This window comes from Cryptomeria japonica, chromosome 5 (assembly GCF_030272615.1).
Source record: "Cryptomeria japonica chromosome 5, Sugi_1.0, whole genome shotgun sequence".
Taxonomy (NCBI): domain Eukaryota; kingdom Viridiplantae; phylum Streptophyta; class Pinopsida; order Cupressales; family Cupressaceae; genus Cryptomeria; species Cryptomeria japonica.
In genome coordinates, this window is record NC_081409.1 from 175630821 (window position 1) to 175651994 (window position 21174).

Consider the following 21174-nt stretch of genomic DNA (forward strand, 5'->3'; position numbering starts at 1 on the left):
AAAAAATTCGAATTTCACTTAGAAGATTATTGGGCAAGTGCCGAGGATGACCTTGAAGTCCAGAGGAAAATGTATTACAGACTGTCCCTTGACACCAAAAGGATAAGTGAAATATACCACGTGCCGGATTAGGTGAAAGAGGATTCGGACTTAACGCAACCTGAATTTGAGAAAGTGAAAGATCAACCCATTCAGCTGCCAAACTGGTCAGAGCCCGAAATTGATGATTTGAATATCCTGGCTCGACCGGTGCTAAAATTCACTAAGAATTGGGTTGATCGGCAGATAAGGAAGTTGATGGAACGAAATATTCATTTGACATATCATTTGATGGGAAGCCTAGATTCCCATAGTGAAACAACTGAAGGATCCGCACAGGCCCAAGCAGAAGGAGAAGTCCGGATTGATAAAGGGAAAAGTGCTCTGAAGAGACCAAGGACGGCAAGGAAGAAAGATATCCAGCAGGAAGTTCATCATGAAGCCCAGCATGGAATCCATCAGGAAGTTCGATAAGAAATGCAGCAAGAAGAACCTCCGCAAAAGAGAGCAAGGGTAGAAAGGGTGCAGTCACCGGCAAGTTCTTCCAGTGTACAGGAGGTAGAGATGTTCGCACAAGAAAATCCAGCGGATCCACCTCTAGGTAATACTCCAGCACCAAATATACTCAGCATTAGTGCTTCACATAGACCCAATCAGTCAAGAGGTCAAAGACAAGAAAGTCCTCCACACCAGGAAGAGACTCGTCAAGATAGTTTCATAGAAGCCATCCTTGGCAAAATGGAAGAAGAATCACAGGAGCAAGAGCACATGGAAATCCATAGTCACTCCTTTCCCGCTCCTGATTGGCTGATACAGATGCTGAGGAAGGAACCAAAAAAGGAAGTTGATCCATCTCGGGAATTAGAAGTTGTTGAAGAGGATGGATCAGCTAGTAGAAAAGAAGGCTCCCCGAAAATTTTCCAAAGTCCTGATGGATGAATCCAGATCCCGAACCTTGCATATTGCTGACCCTGCAGTGGATAAGGACAGGAATGAAGTTGGGCAAGAAGATATTGGAGACTTCGAAGGATCTTCCTTAGCCATGAAGGAAAAGATGTTGAAGACAAAGGCGAAATGTAAAAGGCCGAGGGAAGAAAATAGAGCTTTATGCGAGTACATTAGAAGTTTTAAATGGCCACTCAGGGAAGCAGGTCCTTCATTCATTCCTCCTTCTCTTCCTAAGGAAGTGGTTGATGATGCGGAGGTAATTAGAGCAATGGCACAAAATTCCAGGGAGTGGATAGAGGATGTTTACACTGAAGCAGGAAAATTCATCAAGAATTTGGCGTAGCTTCATTCAAGGTTCGTGGCCCTTTTGAACAGATTGGAGGTAGCGGAAGGATTATGGGAAGATGTTCATATATATCAGGACTTAACTATTCTGCAGCTCAAGGCTCTAACAAAGATTCCAAGGCAAGCACTAATTGACGGGAAAGTAATTCAGGAGAACGATGTTTATGACTTTCCCCAGTGGTTTTGCATTGTTTGCTCAGGAAAGAACACCTTTGACAAATTTAGCATGGAGTCTTTAACCTTGAAAGACTCAATCAGAAGGGTGCAAGAAGAAGTCATCAATGCAATTGAAGCACTGTTTGCAAAGAAGCTCAATGAGAATGGAGTTAACAGTGAACTCCCTGAAAACTCAGTTGCACGAGTTCTTTTTCGTAGGCTCATTCACTAAGGAACATTTTGCAAATGTTTCTTCATTTTCCAGTACAATGAAGAGGACACGGGAAATCATGATGGAATGGGAAAGCTTCTTTTCCAAGAGCGAGGAAGAAATTACCTTGATGGAGTTTGATATTGAAAATGTGCCAAGTATCTCCATCGGAGAGCTGGAAGCCATCATCAGTAAATTCATTGCATATGCAATAAATGAATGAGACTAGTGGCAGCCTCGTCAATGCATGTTGAATGCATGAGGAATCTTCTTGCATGCAGCCGTCTTATTAATGGTTTTATGGCAGATTCTCTACGCATGTAGCCATCGCATGGGGAATGATGGGCATTTATTTCTTGCATGGGAATATTTGTTGTATTTTGGGCAAGTTTGATGTAATGGGGTGCATTTAATGCACAAACGAACACCATTTTTGGGTTTTTTGAATTAATTGTATATGGGCTTAGTGGGCATTAATAGTTGATTCCCACCTTGTTGCATCTTGAGTGGGGAATCTTTTAGGAGAACCCTAATTAGGGTTTGCATGTAGTCAAGGCCAGAAGCCTATATAAAGGGGTGACCCCCCCTCATTTGAAAGGAGGAGAGATTGTTGTCAGAGATTGTTGCTAAGGATTGTTGAAGTAGCCAACTTAATACATTGTTCGATTTTGATGGTGTATTCTTGTTCTATTTTAGCAATTTGCATGGTCTTGCTCTCTTCAGTTAGAATAGATTTTGCTTTATGTTGTTAGAAGAACTGGATTTGATAGGATTACTTGTTGCAAAGTCCGAGCTCATACTTTTGGTGTGCAACTGATTGTTGCATACTGTGCAAAGTTAGCCTGAGCCTCGGTTATATGTGTATGCTTAACTTCGATTATCAGTGAAGATTGTTCGATTTGGTGGTCTACATTGGTGATCTGAAAAACCTCTACACACCCTTTGAAGATTGCACCGCCTTCGCCTAGTTGTGCTCTACTGGCGAAACAAAGCGTGGTTTGATTTTGCATGAGTGATCTTGTCTCTTGTTCTTAGGATTAGATTAGACTTAGCATAGTTCTCTCTACCCTGTTCTCATTTACTTTCAGCATATTTTAAAACCCCAAAAATCCAAAAATAGAGCTTTCAGTGCAAATCATTCGCATAAAAAATCCTTGAACCTGCCAATCTTCGGTGAACATACGTAAAGCCCCTCTGGTTAACAACAAACCCATCAACTGACTGAGTCACGTCTACGCATTGAAGGAACCTTGGAGTTAGCCGTTTGAACTTTTCATGCAATCTTAGCATACAGACTAATTTTGATCAAGAGAGAGTAAGGTGACCATTGGTACTTTACTCTGTGTTCGGCGTAGTCCTAAAAAACACACCAACAGGTCCTCCCTCATCCCTCCTACCAACAGACACATTGCCAACAAAACACTGAACTCTTATGGGCCAAAGCCTGATTCAATCTAACCACAATTTCAACAATCTCTTTCTTGCTTAAACAAAACAACCTTTGACGTCAACAATCAATGCATCAATACTCTTTGTACCAATGACAATATATCCAACAAACAAAGACAACATTACCTTGACATCAATGACAACATTTCCAACACGTTTCACGAGTTGAAGTTTCCCTACAGACCAAAGGCAGCAATAGGTCTAATGGACTAATTTGTTCCACAATCACTAAATTGTGCCATCCCATAGACTGAATTTCCTTTTGATATGAGTGGAAATCCTAAGAATTTCATTAAGAGAATATCTTCTTGAAACCAAAGCATGTGAAAAATTCCCCTTCTATTTATTGGCAAGATTGAAAACAAATCACATGGGATTTATCCAAATGTGCTGTCTTGATGTCACTTGGACATTTCTATGAATTAAATCAGACAATTTTACTTATTTGATAATGAGATAAGAGAAGAGATGAGTGTCATCCAGTCTCCTCTTTTGATAGCTGTAAGTCCATGAATTTTACTACTAAGATTTGCTTCTTAAGGTAATCTTCTTTAATTCTCAAAATGCTAATATATATAAATAAGGCCTGAGAGATTCCCATGGCACAAACCTCTAGTAGACAACCTAAATCCCTACTAATTGAAACAGAATATAATGAAGATATTATTCAGTTGTGTTGATCCAATTAATTATGGGTTTACTGAATCCAAAAGCTCTTAGTGTGTTCTCTAATAAATCCTGATGGTGCTACCTACAAACAACACTTGTAAGTTTGTCCTATTGATGAAGGTCAAGTGTCATTTGTTCTAATGAGTAGATGCGCCATGTCGGACCCACCAACAATGGAAGGACAAGTTAACATGTGATGGAACCTGCAAGTCAATCTTTGGAATTAGAAAGGTAGGTCATTACCTGTCCTAAGCTAAGCATAAGTTAACACACATGATAGTATACAATGAACAAAGACAAGTCTTAGAATCATTGGGACAATAGCTTGCTTCTTATATTAACTTCATTGGCCACTTAACAGTTGGTTGCATGAATACAATTCTGGAAACATGCACAGAGGCTCCCCTATATAGCTCTAAGAAAGTCTACACAAAGGTCAAGCACCAGGTTCAGCTGCTAATCACTCAACCTGAGAATCAACTTTTACAGCAAGTTTTATAGATCAATTGTAGAAAGCACCTAACCTATAAATGGGATACAAATCAATATCTATGGAGAATTCCTCAACCATAATTCTGCAATTTCCCTCCCAAAAACAAGTCCACAGGCCAATTGAGGAGGATGTCACATGCCTGCAAGTTTGACACCATAATTTCTTCCACGAGTGGTTGGAGTGTAGTAAGTAGACTTTCTGGTACAGCTCCATTGAAATCTGCCGTGAAATACAGCACCACGTAGTGCTAGGTGAGTGATATTTCCATCGTTGTGTCATGTAGAACAGTACTAGATTGGTCACTATAGATGATTTCATCTTTGAAAGAGCAATGTATCCTACCAAGAGGGTGACTGATTGAGGAATAGTGCATTCACGCCATATGGAATCCATGAATTGAAGAATGAGACTGCTGTAGTGGAACTTTGCATGGTAATGCTTGTGTATCTCATAAGCCATTAGATGAACTTGTGGTGACAGCTCTAACAACTAGCAAAAGTTTAAAGAAATGTGAAAGCTTTGCCTTTTGAAAAACCCCAAGAGCATGCCAAGCAACATTTGGCAATTAATGCCTAAGTAGCACTATACACTTTTATAAATGATGGTGTCACTGTCAATCATATATCAGAACACTGTGTTAATAAAAAGAACCTGACTACTAACGTGGACCAATGGTGGGACTTTACAAGCAATGGCCTCCTGGCATTATTGGGAAGCCCCACAAATCCCCAGATTGAATTGACTGGGCAAGACTAACAATGCGCATGCATTGATACTTGAACTTTTCAACAAGCTAACCAAGACGCACCAAAATTACAAAAAAGAATGACGCTTAAAATCCACCAATGCTGCAATGCATTGTTATTCATCACAACCAAGGAAAGAGCAATTCTACTCTCTATCATTAAGTATTCACTACAGTTTGGGGCCTTGGCAACTCTCAAGTTCCTTGAGCATGTCAAATGGATGTGAACCCAAAATACCTATAAGATATAGAGTCCATCAAAGAACAAAATCTCAAAATTTATTGGAGGTGATACTTGTACAATTGCTCAATGAAGGTCATCAACTCTATCCACTCTTCTCAACTCTACCCACTCTTCATTACTGAGCAGATTTATCCCTTGCACCAAAATGTATAGCCACTCCAATTGATTGATCTACTCATAAGATATGCCTTGAACCTAAGCAGCCATGGTTTTCACCATCATCTCCAATTGAACTATTGGCTTGAGAATAGCCAACATTGCTTTCATGGTGGACAAAGGGGATAGTCCATCTAACTCAAAATCATCTTACGATCACTTCCTTGCTTGCTCCTACAAGTGAGCAGTTGGAAGTATCCTTCTTGTCCTAATCAAATGGTGAAGGCATTCCTTGCCTTGTCAACACTTGAACTTGGGCCTGAATGCCCTATATTAATGTTGCCACCATTTGGGTTTCTGCCCTACATTTCAAGATGAGTTTGTTTCTATCCAAAACATCTTGTACGGTGGCAACATAACTTGTGATGCCAACAACTCCTAGGTTGGCCATGTTGGCCATGTTGTGCTGAGGGAAGCATGCTCAAGCATCACTAACCATAGGAGAGATGGCAACTTTCTTGAACTAAATCCACTTCTCAATTATGTCAACTCCTCACAAATTCCAGCAATCAAATTGCTAGCACTCAGTTTCTCTCCATTAAGTTCTCCTAAGAGGACTAAATAACTCAATGGATCCTACAAATAACTTCATCTCCTTAATTTTGGCCTAAAGTTGCTTTATTTCTTACTTGGTCGCATCCAACTCGGCCTCTAGGCCTTCTTGTTTCTCAATTAGCTCCTTTATGACTTGAGCCTAGGTCTCCCTCTAGGTGTCCAAACATTGCAACTTGTTGTCTTGAGCTTCATGGTTGCTAGTTGAGTTGTAGAGGCAACTGCATTGGTTTTCTCCTACGCAAGTTGAGCATTCAAATCTTCTCTTTGCTTTCTAAGGTCTTCGGTAGTGGCTGCACCGGCATCCCTTTCAACTTTGGCAACTATTAGCTTCATTTCTAGCTAAGTGACCTAAGCCTAATCTCCCTCTAGCTGCTTCTTAGATTCCTCTTATGTGTCCGCTTTTACAACCTTTTCGAGGACTATAGTCACATGATCCTCCAAGGTAGTCATTTTCACCTTAGCAAATTTGAAGGTCTATTTAGCTGCTTCCAACTTATCTATTTTCTTTTTAAGCCTCCTCTCTAACGAAAATAGAGAAGAGCCAACTGCCTTGGTGCCTCTTTAAGGAACTCCATCCTATCTTCTACCCACAAATTTATTATGCTGACATCGATGGCTTCAATTTGATAATCTATCACTTGCATTTCCCTTGAGATCATTTTTCAACAGCATGAAGTGCGTGATGTCTTAGATTAGGTCATATTTTGTTCTAATCTATTTGGTGGTGAGGGCAGCTTCTCTCTCTTTCCTTTTTCTTCTTGCTGTGTGAACAATTGCATTTGGCTCATCGGGTGTTAACAAGTGACATGGTCCCTTATCACAATCATGCCTTGTACTAATTGAGTAGCCCATAGGGAGAATATGGAAGTTGTTGGGGCTACTTGATGTGAAATTTGGATAGGAATTGATGTTTGAGGAGCAACACACTACACAACCTTTGTTGCAAATGGGGTCTTGTGATCTAAGACTTGTGGGGGTGGTAGCATGGGCATTTGGAATGCTAAGAGATAATAGTTCCTAACCAATGGTGGAAATTGGGACGTTTAATTGAGTATGAAGAACTATTCATAGTAGCATTGTGATGGGTATGAAATGGTGAGGGCATATGAATGAATTACTATTGATATGAAATCTAATAGCTGAGAGTGGTGGGGGTGAAATGGAGGGGGAAGAGCGAATTGGACGTATGGGGGTGGAGTGGAGTTGGGGTAGGAGAGGGAAAAGGGATGAAACCAAGAGGAGTTGCAAGTGAAATGGGCATGGAGGAGGTTGGTTTGCAGATTGAGAAGGGAAAGGGATACTTCCTTGTGCAACTACAACATTCGATTGTGTCTATTCTCCCTGTTTTGGCCTAAGCCTCTTTGCTCTTCTTCTTTGGTGGTTCATCCAACTTATATTCTTTTTTCTTCTTTTCTACCTCAAGATCATCATCACAAGCTACAATGACCTGAAATAGTTCTTATTTACCTATTGAGGCCCTTTGTAATGAGGAGTTGAAAGTGGCAAATTACCCCCTCGTTTGAAATATCACCTGGCTATCTAGCCACTTGGCGCTTGTCCAACAGTCATAGTCATGGTGGCCACTATCGTCACTTGTTGTTGTTGTTCTTGTTCTTGTTGTGTGCTAGTGACCAGCATTGAAGGTCTTGTGCCCTTAGCAAACATAGTGCAAGATTAAGCTTCAATAATTTTTTATAGCACCACTCTAAATCCAAGAGGCATCTTCACTCAACTTCACCTTCTTCCACCGACAAGGTGACTCAAATTTTCCCCTTAGACATGGGAGGAGAGTAGGAGAATGCAAAGCTTGAACAAGCTTAATCATACAAATCTTCCCATTATTCATCATAAATAGCAAACCCCCTAGCCTTTCACCTATATGACTTATTGCCTATATTTCCACCAAGAAGCCATCTTATCACTCCATTATTGCGTTTTGAGTAAGATCCACCAATCATTTCTCAACTCTACACTGTATGTTTCGACCTTCTAGTTCAAGGTCGAATTTGGTTGTAAAACAAGGGACGAACTGCAATGGACCATGCATCAATTATTTTAATAGCTTCTTCATCCTTTAGGCTCCTCTTTAATTCTATCTTCAACTAGGGTTGGTGAGCAAACTTTTGCTCGCTACAATTCATTTTTTTAACCATACCAAGAAGGAACCCATTAGATCATAGGTCCAATGGCCCTCACTCATATCCACTTGTAACTCCTTGAGTTTGGCCTCTACAACCTTAGCCAACTTCATTTTGATTACCACTAGTTCATTGCAAGGGTGCGGGAGGTGATAGGAACCCATTTTTCCTCCCATTGCCATATTATTGGTCCATAGTGTCAACCTAGTGCATAAACTCCAAAGCAAATACTCTATTAGTAATGTGCCTTGGGATTTTGTATAATCAACCTAAGTAGCCATATACCCTACTTATTGAGTTTTCCAAGTTGAAGAACCAATCTCCCTTGTAGATAGATCGCAAGCCTTGGTAATCTTTGGAGTATGCTCATTGTTGAGCAAGGAAAGTATGGGTATGAAGAACTCCTACATGAAGACATAATAGTATGGCTGGTGATAGAGGTGGGGAATCCAGACTCATTGAATCGTATCCCTTGGTGATATGGACTACCTTGAGCTTGAGGTCAAGATAGAGAGGGTAATATTGGTAGAAGTAAGCTCTTCAATTGATTGCAATACATACCTCCAAATGTAATGTGAAGTCTAGCCGCAGCATCTCTCTTGTTGTGGCTTACCTAGCTTGTGAACAATGGCCACCTACTTAGCATAAACCTTATTATCATTCTCCCCTAGTAGGTAGGCAACGATATAACAAACTACTTGGGTAAAAAGATTGAATTGATTCAAGTCCATTGAAAATTTCAACATGGAGTCCAACAGTTGCATGGGGTAAAAAATGCAGAAAAATGCAAATTTATTTGCACTTTTTCCCATGCATTATATAAACTATCATTGCAATAAATTGAGACAAGCAAGATCCCAAGCATCTTTCTTATCATCTTTTCAAATATATGGCATTTGAATAGGGCACCTTTTTTTCTTTGCTTTGATGGTTTCATAGTTTGGGAGGATGCATCAAGGTTCTTTGTATAGGCTAGTATGACTTCTAAGGAGGGGTGAATAATGGGCATAAGATATCTAGAAATGAAGGAGGTTCAAATCTTGTTTGCATAGCTATATGTGACTTGGAAAGGGGATTTTCTAAGAACAGATTTGCAATGCTCAAATGTGTCCTCTCTTAAAGAGGTGGTGCTAGTAGAGGTACGACAATTTCGAATGAAATCGGCCTCATCTTGCATTATCTTTGAGCTACTTGTATGGGAATATGGAAGAGGATTATTTAGCTTGGTTACATTGTCATCTAGGTAAAGGGAGATGTAGGATGAATATGCAAGGTAAAGCTCAAGTGTGTCTAGCTTCCCTCTCTCTAAGGGTGGGGGGGCAAGAAAGGGTGGCTACTTGATAGGCTCATTGCCCTTAGCTCTCTCGCACATTGTGAATGCTTCTATGATGGCCTTATTGCTCAGTGTTTAGACTGAGATATGAGTCAGTGCTTGTTTTTTTCTTTAGAAAGACCACCAACTTATTTTTAAGCTTACTACATAATCCTTTGTATATCAAATATTTGATAATATGCCTATCACCAAACATTTATAGGCTTTTAAATTCATAGTGCAGCTAGGGTGATCAAAATTACTTTTAATTCTACCACACAAGTAGCTATATCACACCAATTTTGTAATTTTGAATTATCCTTGTAATATTTGCTATATGATTGGTGTGGTGGACCTATGATTGATTTGTTGCCTTAACTTGCCCAGCCTCATGCCTTGCATGTTGTTCACATGCGAGTTTGACAACATAGACTATCCACTCCCTTTTTCTCTGAGTCCATTTTCTTTTTGAATGGATGGTTATGATTGCATGTTAGAGCTTCATCTAACAATTTCAAGGATTTTTGCTCTTTTGGTTCCTAAAACTTTGTTGAAATGGCATGCATCGTTGGATGAGTCCATTGTGGCACGATTAGTGGCTAGTGATGAGCTTTATCTTTCATTAGTACATAATAATTTACTTTTGCAACTAGCGGTCAAGATTAAAACACTTAACATAATGGATGGCTTATGAAGCTTTTGGCTTTATCTAGTTTGAAACTTATGAAAAGTAGTAGGAGCCATTGAATTATACTCAGTGAGCATGATCAATGATCCCATTATATCCTTTACTTAACTTGGAAGGATGACTAAGGAAGGATTAATGGTTTGGATTAAGTTAGTTGGAATATTGGACGATCGACAAGAATCATAACTCTAACTTTGTAAATAACTTTGGGGTAGTAGCAAGAATCATAGGATCATGTCTACATAGTAAGATCAACGATTGGTGCTTTGTTTCAGCACAATGCTTACTAGCATGCAAATTCTCTTGGCAATTACGTGGATTTTTAAACCATCTTGATCCTAGGGCATTAATTGATGGTAAAACTTAGAATGAAAAGAGGTAAATGCAAGAAAATCACAAAAGGAAACAAAAAATGTACATAGCAAGGAGAACATTAAAGGAATTTACAAGGGGACATAAGTGAATACACGAAGAAGAGAATATACAAGGGAGGAGGAGGTATGTACAAGGGTTGTAAGACACCTACATGAACGACTTAAAATGGATCTTGTTCACTAGAATTGGTAATGCAATTGTCAGGCTTTGTCAGCTCAAATGCATTGAATTGCTTGCATGTTGTGATGATATTGGGGCCACTCTAGAGAGAATCTAACTTTTCATGTCAACCTAATTTCGCTATGTTTTCATCCCAATTGCATATCAAATACACACCTTCAAGTTTTTCCCCATGGCTCTTTTTTCAAACCAACAATCGATGGTATCCTAGTGCTTGCTCAACTAATCCTGTGTCGTTGTTCTTAGCTTCTTTGATTGAAGTAATTTGTCTAGCCTGGAACCTATTACACCAATTTCATCAATTTTGAATTGCCAAACCACCTCCAAAGCTAGAACTTCAAGTGAATTTAGCAAACTTGCCTCTCCTTCATGAACTAGAGTAAAAAGAGATACTCCTATAGCTTTCTTTAGTGTTATCCTATATGCCTAGAGGGATCTCTTCAATTTATGTCATTACCTCTTGGAATCAGTTCCAATCCTCTTGATGATTCTTATCAGTGTGTTGTTGGTAGCTTCTGCCAATCCATTTCCTTGAAGACGATAGTTTGAGAGCTCTTTTAAATAGATATTGAGTTCATGAGCAAATTGGATGACACCTACTCCTATGAATACTTAAGCATTATCCATGATGATTGTCTTTGGCACACTAAACCTCTAGATGGTCCCTTTCAAGAAATCATTATGACAACCTCTATTGTATTGGTTAGTGCCATAGCTTCAATCCACTAGCGAAGTAGTCTATGGTAGTAAAGATAAACAAATAACCTATTTTGGATGGGGGGTTGATCATTCTGATTAAGACCAAACCCAAAAGAGTAAATGATTGATCTACAAATATGGGCTGTAAGGGAAGAGGTGCCTTCGTCAATTTTCCATTATAAAATTGGTCATTGTGGCAATTTCTTACCCATTTATGGGCATTAATGAATATTTGTGGCCAATAATATCCTAGTTTCATAATCTTAATCATTAGTGTTTTAGTAGAGAGATGTCCACCTATTATCTTACTCTTCCTTTTCACTTTCTTCTATTTCATGACCCTTGGGTATCAAAATGCCTTTTGCTAAATGTTGATATAGGGCTCTCCCTTTGACTATCTTAGTGGGTTTGATGCAATGTTACAAGACTTAGACTCGCTTAGGACTCAGCAAACTGATTTTTTACCCAAAATCAAACTTGGCTAACACTCGAGAAACTGAAAAAACCATGAAATATAGATATTTTCAAGGGTTTAAAACTTGTTTCATGCACACTTTAACAAATAAACATTAAAAACACAATAAACTAATCAAATAGAAGATATTTTTATCACATGAGTATACATCAAACACATGAGAATTAAAGTGTATTTTAGCTATAAAAAGAAACAACATTTTTAGATATATAAATATTGTTTAAAGTGTATAGAAATCATGGATTATTTATCCATAGCATAAAAAGCAAAATCACAATATGGAGTCATGAGCTATAGTAGAAAGGAGCTTCTATCCCTCAACCCAACATTACTAACTCTATGGAATCATGCGCTTGTATCTCAAACAAGTCTGCAAATGTTGCTACAGCATTAGGAGCATTACTTAGGATAGAGTTTGACTTAGCAAGCTAGAAATATAAATGTAATTTAATAACTAGGAATTTAATTGGGAAAATGTTAAAAAAAATGTTGCTCTTCCATCCAACATGGACCAAAAAGATTTTCATTTTTTGTATTATAAAATTAAAGCAAAGATTTGGTAGTAGTGCCCCTAGTGGGGTCAGGAACAATGCCCCTAGGGGCAACGCTCCTTGTGGGGGTTTGGGGACAATGCCCTCAATCAAGTCAAGAGGTAGCGCCACCAAGCCCAAATTAAAGCCTTTGAGACCACACAAACCCATGCCATTTTTCTTAATTCTATCACTTCTAACCATCCTCCAAACCCTTCAAAAAATATGATTTTCATGCTTTTACATTTAAGCATTTCAATTTTTAATGCTTTCCCCCCTCATTTTTATAAACCTGGTTGAATCAACTTGATGGGACTAAACAGGTCCAAAAAGATAGGCAAACTCGATAAGTTTGTCCAAACTTGCCACGTACCCAGGTCACAAGTCCCCAGGATCCGTTTTGCTCCAATGCCTTACGACTCACCAAGTCTTAGTGATTCCAAGTGAGTCGTGTAACTATATTTTAATATCAATGTCATACTCTAGGATCTTGATGATCCAACTACCTCTTTTCCACTGATTTCTCCACCCAAAATGTATTCCCTTATGCTTGAGCGGATAATGATAATATTAATAAAAAATTTGGTTGAAAGGTGGCAAAAGCTTGATTTGTTTTAGGCTTTTAGCCCTCTCAATAAGGCATAGGATTGTATTTCCACAAAATTAAACCTTTTTCAACATCCTTGAGTGTCTAGCTAAAGAATGCAATAGGGTGTCTGTCTATCTCCTCTACTCCATCCTTTTGTGTTAATATTGCAGCCATGTTGGCTTCTCCTCCATATACATATAGAATGAAATCCTTAGAGAAGTCCGAGTTAGTGAGCACTAGTGCCTTTGCAATGGCTTTTTTGATTTATTCAAAGGCCTATTTGCCTTCTTCAATCCATTTGAACTGCTAATCCTTTTTGAGCATTAAGGTCATTGGGCCAACGATGCCTACAAAGTTAAATACAATTTTCCTAAATAAACTTATCTTTACAAAAAAGATTCTAGGCTCTTCTTATGTTAAAGGAGTGAAGGATTAAGGATAGACAAGACTCTTTTGGGATAAATGGCAATGCTATTTTTGGAGACCACGTTTCCAATCAATTTCCCTTGAGGCACACTGAATATGCATTTGTTTGGATTGAGCAAAGTTCCAAATTGTTGCAATCTTTGGAAAACCTTTTTCAAATTGTCAAAATGATCTTCTCTATTTTTGGAGAAAACTGGGAGATCATCAAGGTATATTAGCATAATTTAATTGATTAGATCCTTTAAGGCAATGTCCATTGCTCATTGAATTGTTGCTCTAGCATTAGATAGCCCAAAAGGCATTTTTTAGTAGGAAAAGGTGTCCCATTTCATGGTGAATGTCATTTTGTGCTAGGCTTCTTTAACCAAAATCCGATCGATGCTTAAGAAGCCATCTAACATGGAAAACTTGTCAGAACCAACCACCATTTGTAAATTTGAGTGGTTAATTAAAAAGTCTACGATTGTATGTTTCATGAAGATGTTAGCGAACTTCACAAACATATCTGATCCATTTTAAACCACTATCAAACTAACCCATTTTGAACCACTCAGTATCAAATGCCAACAATCCATGCACATATCATTGCCAATAGTTTTTGAGCTTCATTCATTCAAATGATTCTAGTTTCATTGTTGCAGACAGAATGTCAAGATGGCTCAATTCATGGAAAGACCTCAATTCATGGCAAGACTAGTGATGCTACCCACCTGGTAGAGATGTATCCTTTAATCAGGATTTGTTTTTGCAAGGTATTCTATAAAAAATCAAAACTGATATGGCTACTAAATTCTACAGCCATTTCTGAGGATCTTCGAGGTGAAAGGTGAAAATTTGACAACAGACTTCAGTATCATTGTACCAGACATTCACAAATGTATTGCAAACAAAGGTCGTGAACTGCTGAAAAATGTATAAGGCAATGCCCCTAGCTGAATATCCTTATAAATTTAGTGTGAAGGGCTTTAGACAATGATCTTGATTCCAAATTATTTAAATAAGAAATCTAAATGGCATTCTACATTTAGTAAAATTTCCAACAGGTACACATATTCTTAGAGATGCCTTAGCATTTGCAGAAGACAGCCAATAAGTCCAAGCACAGGCAGAATAAAAGTTGCAGGAAAAAACAAAAAGCTATAAAAACAATTTTCAAGAAAGGCAATCAAGTGATATTGTATCTTTCGATCGATTAATTTCCTGAGGGTAGGTACAAGTACAACAAGCTAAAGGAAGAAAATATTGAGTATGGGAAACTGCAACACAAAGAAGCAATAATACCTATGCTGTTGATAGGTCAGGGGAATTTAATATTGATCCAATCTCCATGCATATCAGGCAGAAACAAATGAAGATCCAGCTTAGAATGTGGAGAACTGACGGAATCAGTTACCAAACAAAATGAGAGCAGGAATTGAATGCATCATAGAAGCAATGTCAATTACTACTAGCACCCGCAGCAATAAACTTCATTCACTGATGTGATGAGGATAAGAAATGGTTGGCTTAAAAAACATTCATGAAATATAGATGGGTTCGTTCTTCTAGCATTCTGTATTCTTAATCCCAACCAAGAGGATCAAATTTCCTTCAAATGTGGAAAGAATGATACAAAGATCAATTATACAGGATAAAATATCATCGAAAAAATTGGAAAGAACAATGTGATATGTTCCTGCCCCACATAATATCTACTTCACGCAATTCTTTTCACTGTCTGGCTTAAGATGCAGCCCCATCAAAGGGGCTTAATCTCCTATAAGTTTTAAGCTGGTATTGGGGAGGGAGACTGAAAGTTTTCCGCACCAGCTTAGGGACTTATGTGGCTATGAAGCAGCTTCCAGTACATCTCTTTCTAAATTATTATTTTTGAAGAAAGAATAGATCATCAGTTTGCATATAGTTTCTATAATTTCTCATATAAAATTAAAAATTCCTCATTTCAATTAAGCTTTAGTTTCTTTTTTAATAGGAACTATCTATTTACATATAGTACTTAAAATTTTTCATATTAAATTTGTCACTTCCACAAAAAATTTGTTCCCAAAGATAAATGCAAAAATCCATGTGTCTCACTAAAATTTTCTTCCCCCACAAAAACTTAAAAAAACCATGAGACAATTTGGTTGAAAAAGTCTACTTATTTTCTGAACAGCACCTCCTGAAAAAGCTAAGCTAGCCACCTCCACGGGACCATAGCCTCACAAGTACCAATCTATCTTTTTTTTTAAAACGACTTGCCATAATTAGAGTATTCCTGTCTTTCCAGTAGCTCATGCAATAGAAAGCAAATAAGAGAGTTCCTTTGTGTTCCTATAATTTTCTGGGTATCTTGTACATACTGGTTTATGGTGCATTAAAGCTTTCACAACGGCAAGAGAATTGTCTGCGATGCTTAAAAGGTTGAAGAGTAATAATGAGCGGCTAATGTACACACAACAGCGAGAAGAATTTGCAGAGGAAATTTTTGGGTATCTTGTGTTATGATTTATGGTGCATAAAAGTTTTCGCAACGGCAAGAGAATTGCCTGCAAAGCCCAAAGGGTTGAAGAATGACAATGTGCAGCTAATGAACACACGACAGCAAGAATAATTGGCACAGAAAATAGCGTACGGTACTGTATCGTACCTAAAGCATCTATCCGTGGCCACTCCTGTGGAAATTCTCACAGACAAGCACACGAAACCAAAAACAAAACCATTGTGCCATATAACTAGAATACGAACTTCAACAGAATGAAAATAATTGGGGAGAAATACATGAATTTCAACAGACTGAAAATCATTGGGAAAAATCACCTGAACTTCAACAAAATGAAAGGCATTGGGAAAAACTAGTTGGATGAAAAACAAAGAAGTAGAACTTACTCAGTGCCCTTTTGTCTCAAAATGCGAAATTGCTCTGGAGAAAGAATCGCGCGCCACTCGTCCTCTGACTTCTGTACAGCCATCGAATCAGAACCAGTTGAAGCAAACGCCGACCCACTTCTGTTTTTTCCTAACCCAGCTAAAAACTTAAACATGGGCTGAATTCGGAGTTTGGTAAGATGAATATGAGTGGAACTACGACTTTTATATGCAGCAACGCCGGTTGGAACGGACGCATTAGTTGTCCCACAACAAACACGGAGGGACTTAAGCGGATATGAAGCTGCAGATGCCATCATTTGTTATCTAGGCTACTGTTGACTGGTTCCAATAAACTTAGGTGGGTAGATAAAAACATATTGGAGGAAGATTTTAGAGGATAGTATACGTGTAGTATGCATCGACCCATTCTTGTATCATAGAATGTCTTTGTGAGCTATTGACTTAGGGAAATTATGACAATAATATTGATGGTAAAGATAACATTGATAAATGTTTTTCTTTTATAAACAAGAGGTGCATTAGTTGCCATTTAGATATGCAATCAGTTAGTTAATGAGTAGAAGTATTATTGTTAGGATAATTAGTATATATATCTTAAAATTAATCTATATAGAATTTGTTTTTAGATATCTTTTATAAAAATATATATGATAATATTTTATTTTTATTTTAAATCAAAATAAACTTTTTTTTTTAATTGTCGTAGTTAAAAGCAATAAAAATAAAAATTTATTGTCTCTAAAATCAAATTAATTTCAATATGAAATAATAATAATAATAATAAAATTCTTTAAATGAAAACATTCTCATGTTTTTTGTTTTAGATGGTGGAGATAAAAATAGAATTTAAATCTAATATGAAATTAAATTTTCTAAATGAAAACATGTCCATATTGTCTCTTTGTCTATTATTCATTTTTTCTTTTTGTTTTCTTTTTTGTGAGCTCCTATATTGTTGCCATTGTGCCTATCTACCTAATAATTAATTAGTAGTAACCGCTTGAATAAAAGCTCTACATCCTATTAATAATAATAATTACATTGAATTATTGACAAAGTCTCTTTACTATAATGGCTCTGCAAAATTTCGGATCCACGAAAAGTGGATTACAGAAAAATGTGACTGCAAATTTAAAAAGATCAAGGCAGAAGAAAAATCATGGAATCACTAAGTGCTCACCATGGCAAGCAGGACAACCTCAAAAATTCGCTCACAGTAATAAGGTGGGGTCTGCAAACAAACTCGAGGCCTTAAACACCTGTGCCACGGGAGCAAATTCTATCCCGGTTTCTCTGAATCAAAGATGCAAGGAGGCGGCTAGGGTCCCTAGGGGTCCTCCAATCAGTATTGAGATCTAGAAATCTCAAAAAATAACCCCTGCATCTGCCGCAGGAGTTTCTGGCTAGTATGGGAAACAACAGAACCCTAGACCAGCTCAAATCCTGGGGATGGTCAATAGGCGACCTCCACAAAGTCATCTCCCCCTGGAAATTTTGTCGCCACTGGTGCGAATTTGACAAAACTAGGCGAAAAACGGAACAGGGTTGAGCCTATGTCAAAGCATCCAGTGAACCCTCCTCAGGTTACCATCCCTGAAAATAAAAGATTGAAATATGGAGGGGAGCAACAAGCAACATGTTATTCCAAATCGAACCAAAAAAAAATTATTATCAGCAATCAATACACAAACAACCTTTGGGAAGAATATATGAGTCAAGGGTTGTTTGGAAAATGGTGCAGATATGGCGCCTCCACCTCGGAAATCATCCAGTGGCTGGTATCGACCAACAAAGGACATGTAAGTATCACAACCTTAGAGGACAATTATTTGTTTATTCTCTTCAATTCATCAGTGTTAAGGGAGAATATACTTAACAATCAACCTTGTTTCTTTAAAGGTTAGTGTTTTTCTTTTTTTAAATGGAGGCAAAATTTCTCCGCTAAAATGTTTGAGAATTGCTTAGTTCCCAGATGGGTAGAACTGCCAAATCTCCTAGTAGAACTTCTTAATGAGCACTGCCTGATTAGAATAGGGGATTCACTGGGTGGTTTTGAAGGTTTTGAAGAAAATTATAGAGACTCTACAACAACCAGAATAATGGCTAAACTACATATAAAGGACTTAAGCTTGGAACCTATTAAAATAATAACTAACCATTCGATGTATGTGGTAAGACCAAAGATATATAAGGGCGGGGTGGAACAAATTGAAGTAATCTTACCATGTCCAACCCTTCCCAGACCTAAACAACACAAAAAAGATCAAAAAATACCATATGAAGATATGGTAAACGCCACCCAGAGCCCGGTTGGAAGCGGATTCATTAGAGAAAAATTGGGGGAGATAAAATCTACCAACACAAATTCAAAAGAAATAAATTCAAAGTGCAAACCAGATCCAAAACCACTACCAAGAGAAATCCCAACCCTAGAATTGGAGGAAGGGGAAATTGATTGCAGCTCTGAGGGTGTATCCAAAATTCCCTCACTAATGGACCTAGACATCCCGATACCTCCCATGGGAGACCAAACCCTCCTTAAATGGTGCATGGAGGATCACTCAAGAGAGAAGACATATATGGATTGTCCTAAGGAAATGAAACAAAGCCTGGAAAAGGTTACCCAACTAGATACCACACATGAAAACGATGGCTTTGAGTCATCGCCCATCAATCCCCTGATATTAGATACAGAGGAAACAAAGGAGGAGTATGGCAGGAGGATCACATAAGAGAATAAAATCATTTTGGAGTATGTGGGCAATGAAACAGTTAATGACTTGACTGACTCCTTTGTAAATGAAGTGGCAGATGATGAGGAACTTTCTTATCAGAGAAGACTACTAATGACAGGTCTTTTGGAAGGGAAAATCTCAAAGGCTAAAACTTTAGAAGTTGAATCTTCTATGGATAAAGAAGAAGAGGAGTTGGGCTGAACCAAAACATTGAACAATATTGAATCCCCAGATTGTGCAAGAGAGGTAAAAAGAAGAGGTAGGAAATCAATATTAGAACTTATTAGTAAAGCAGACAAGGCTAAGGGCCAAACTACTTTAACTAATCTCTTTCATGTAGGGAAGGGGAAGGTCCTTCCAAAGGAGAAACAAAGCTCTTTACATGGAATGTTAGGGGCCTGAATGCCCCTAACAAGCAGCGTATTTTAAAATGCTCCATAACTAAATTTAACCTAGATATAATTATGATACAAGAATCCAAATTAAGTAAAGATGAGTTAGAAATATTTGACAAAAATTTGGGAATAAGGAGAATGGAAGGCTCCCCTACCAAGGGGGCTTCAGGAGGAATAACAGTAATATGGGACCCCAGGATCGTGGCCTTTAACCTACTTTATAAGTCCCCTAACTGGATGTGTGGCAGGATTAATAATATTAATAGCAATTTAAATTTTGTCTTATTCAATATCTATGGACCTATTCAGAATAAAGACAAAAAGAAAATCTGGGATGAGATAGAACAATTTCTTACCTCTATCCCAAATTAGATATGTATCATTGGAGGTGACTTCAATGCCATTATTGACCTATCAAAAAAAACGAGGGGGGCAGGGGGGGCATAAAAAAAGTCAACCAGGCCACTATTGATCTCAGAGATTGGATATTCAATTGTAACCTCATGGAGATTAAAATAGAAACAAACTCTTTCACATGGAAAAATAGAAGGAAAGGTTTTTGTAACATTGTAGAAAAGTTGGATAGATTCTTCATACGAGGAAATTTGGCCAACATTTCAAACACCTTTGAAGCAAAAATCCTTCCTCTCTCAGGTTTAGACCATTTCCCGGTCCAATTTTTTATCTCTGAAACCATTCCCTCTACTAAAAGCCCTTTTAGATTTGAATTAATGTGGCTGGGAGATGAAAACATCTTAAAATTAATAGAAAAATGATGGACGAAATTTAAAGTGATAGGCTCTAAACCCTTCAAATTAGTCACTAAATAAAAAATAGTTAAACAAAATCTAATAGCCTGGAACAGAAATCGGTTTGGTAATCTCTTTAAGAAAAAAATAGAAATAGAGGAAGCTCTAAAGAAGTGAATGAAGAGGTCATTAAATCAGGTATGGACAATAACCTCTACATGAAGGAAAAATCCTTATTAATAGAATATGAGGAAACTATGGCCAGAGAAGAAATCTTTTGGAAACAAAAGTCTAGAGAAAATTGGTTGGAGTCTGGAGACAAAAACACCAAGTTCTTCCATAATAGCACAAAGTAGAGGAGACTAGTTAATAGAATTGCTAAAATCAAAACCAAGTCTGGGGTTCTCAGCTGTAATCCGGAAGTCATAGGTGCAGAAGCAATTGAATACTTTATGAACATCTTTAACAATCAAGATGGCTCTAGATTATCCTCAAGGAATGAAGTGCTCAAATGTACTCCGAAGATAATAAAAAAGGATAAAAACCAGTTATTAAATGCTAAATTCTCTAAGATAGAAATTGAGAGAGCCCTTTTCCAAATGAATCCAGACAAGGCCCCTGGGTCGGATGGATTCCCTGCCTCTTTTTTTTTCAAAAATGTTGGCACTTCATTAGGGATGAAGTCACTGAGGCATTAGAAGGAATTAGGAATTCAGGGAAGATCCTTAAGGAATTAAACAATACATTCATAGCCTTGATACCAAAAAAAGACAAAGCTGAAAGTTTTGAAGAATTCAGACCTATTGCTCTATGTAATACACTATACAAACTTCTAACTAAAACCATAGCAAACAGACTTCACAATCTACTCCCTCTGTTAATTAGTGACGAACAAACAGGTTTTGTTCCAGGACGCTCAATCTATGATGGAATCATTATTGCCCAAGAAGCGATACATACAGTTCAAACTAATAAAGACCATAGTATTCTCATCAAACTAGA

At 37.8% G+C, this 21174-nt stretch overlaps 1 protein-coding gene across 1 annotated transcript in view; it reads right to left on the bottom strand.

Annotated features, from left to right (window-relative positions):
* The window catches only part of LOC131043418 (peptide methionine sulfoxide reductase B5), a 56338-nt gene extending 39683 nt beyond the window's left edge, over nucleotides 1-16655 (bottom strand). The window contains exon 1 of the mRNA XM_057976612.2: nucleotides 16291-16655. Within this exon, the coding sequence (XP_057832595.1) occupies nucleotides 16291-16589 (299 nt within the window). The 5' untranslated portion in view covers nucleotides 16590-16655. The remainder of the gene's footprint in view (nucleotides 1-16290) is intronic.
* Nucleotides 16656-21174: the final 4519 nt, after the last annotated feature.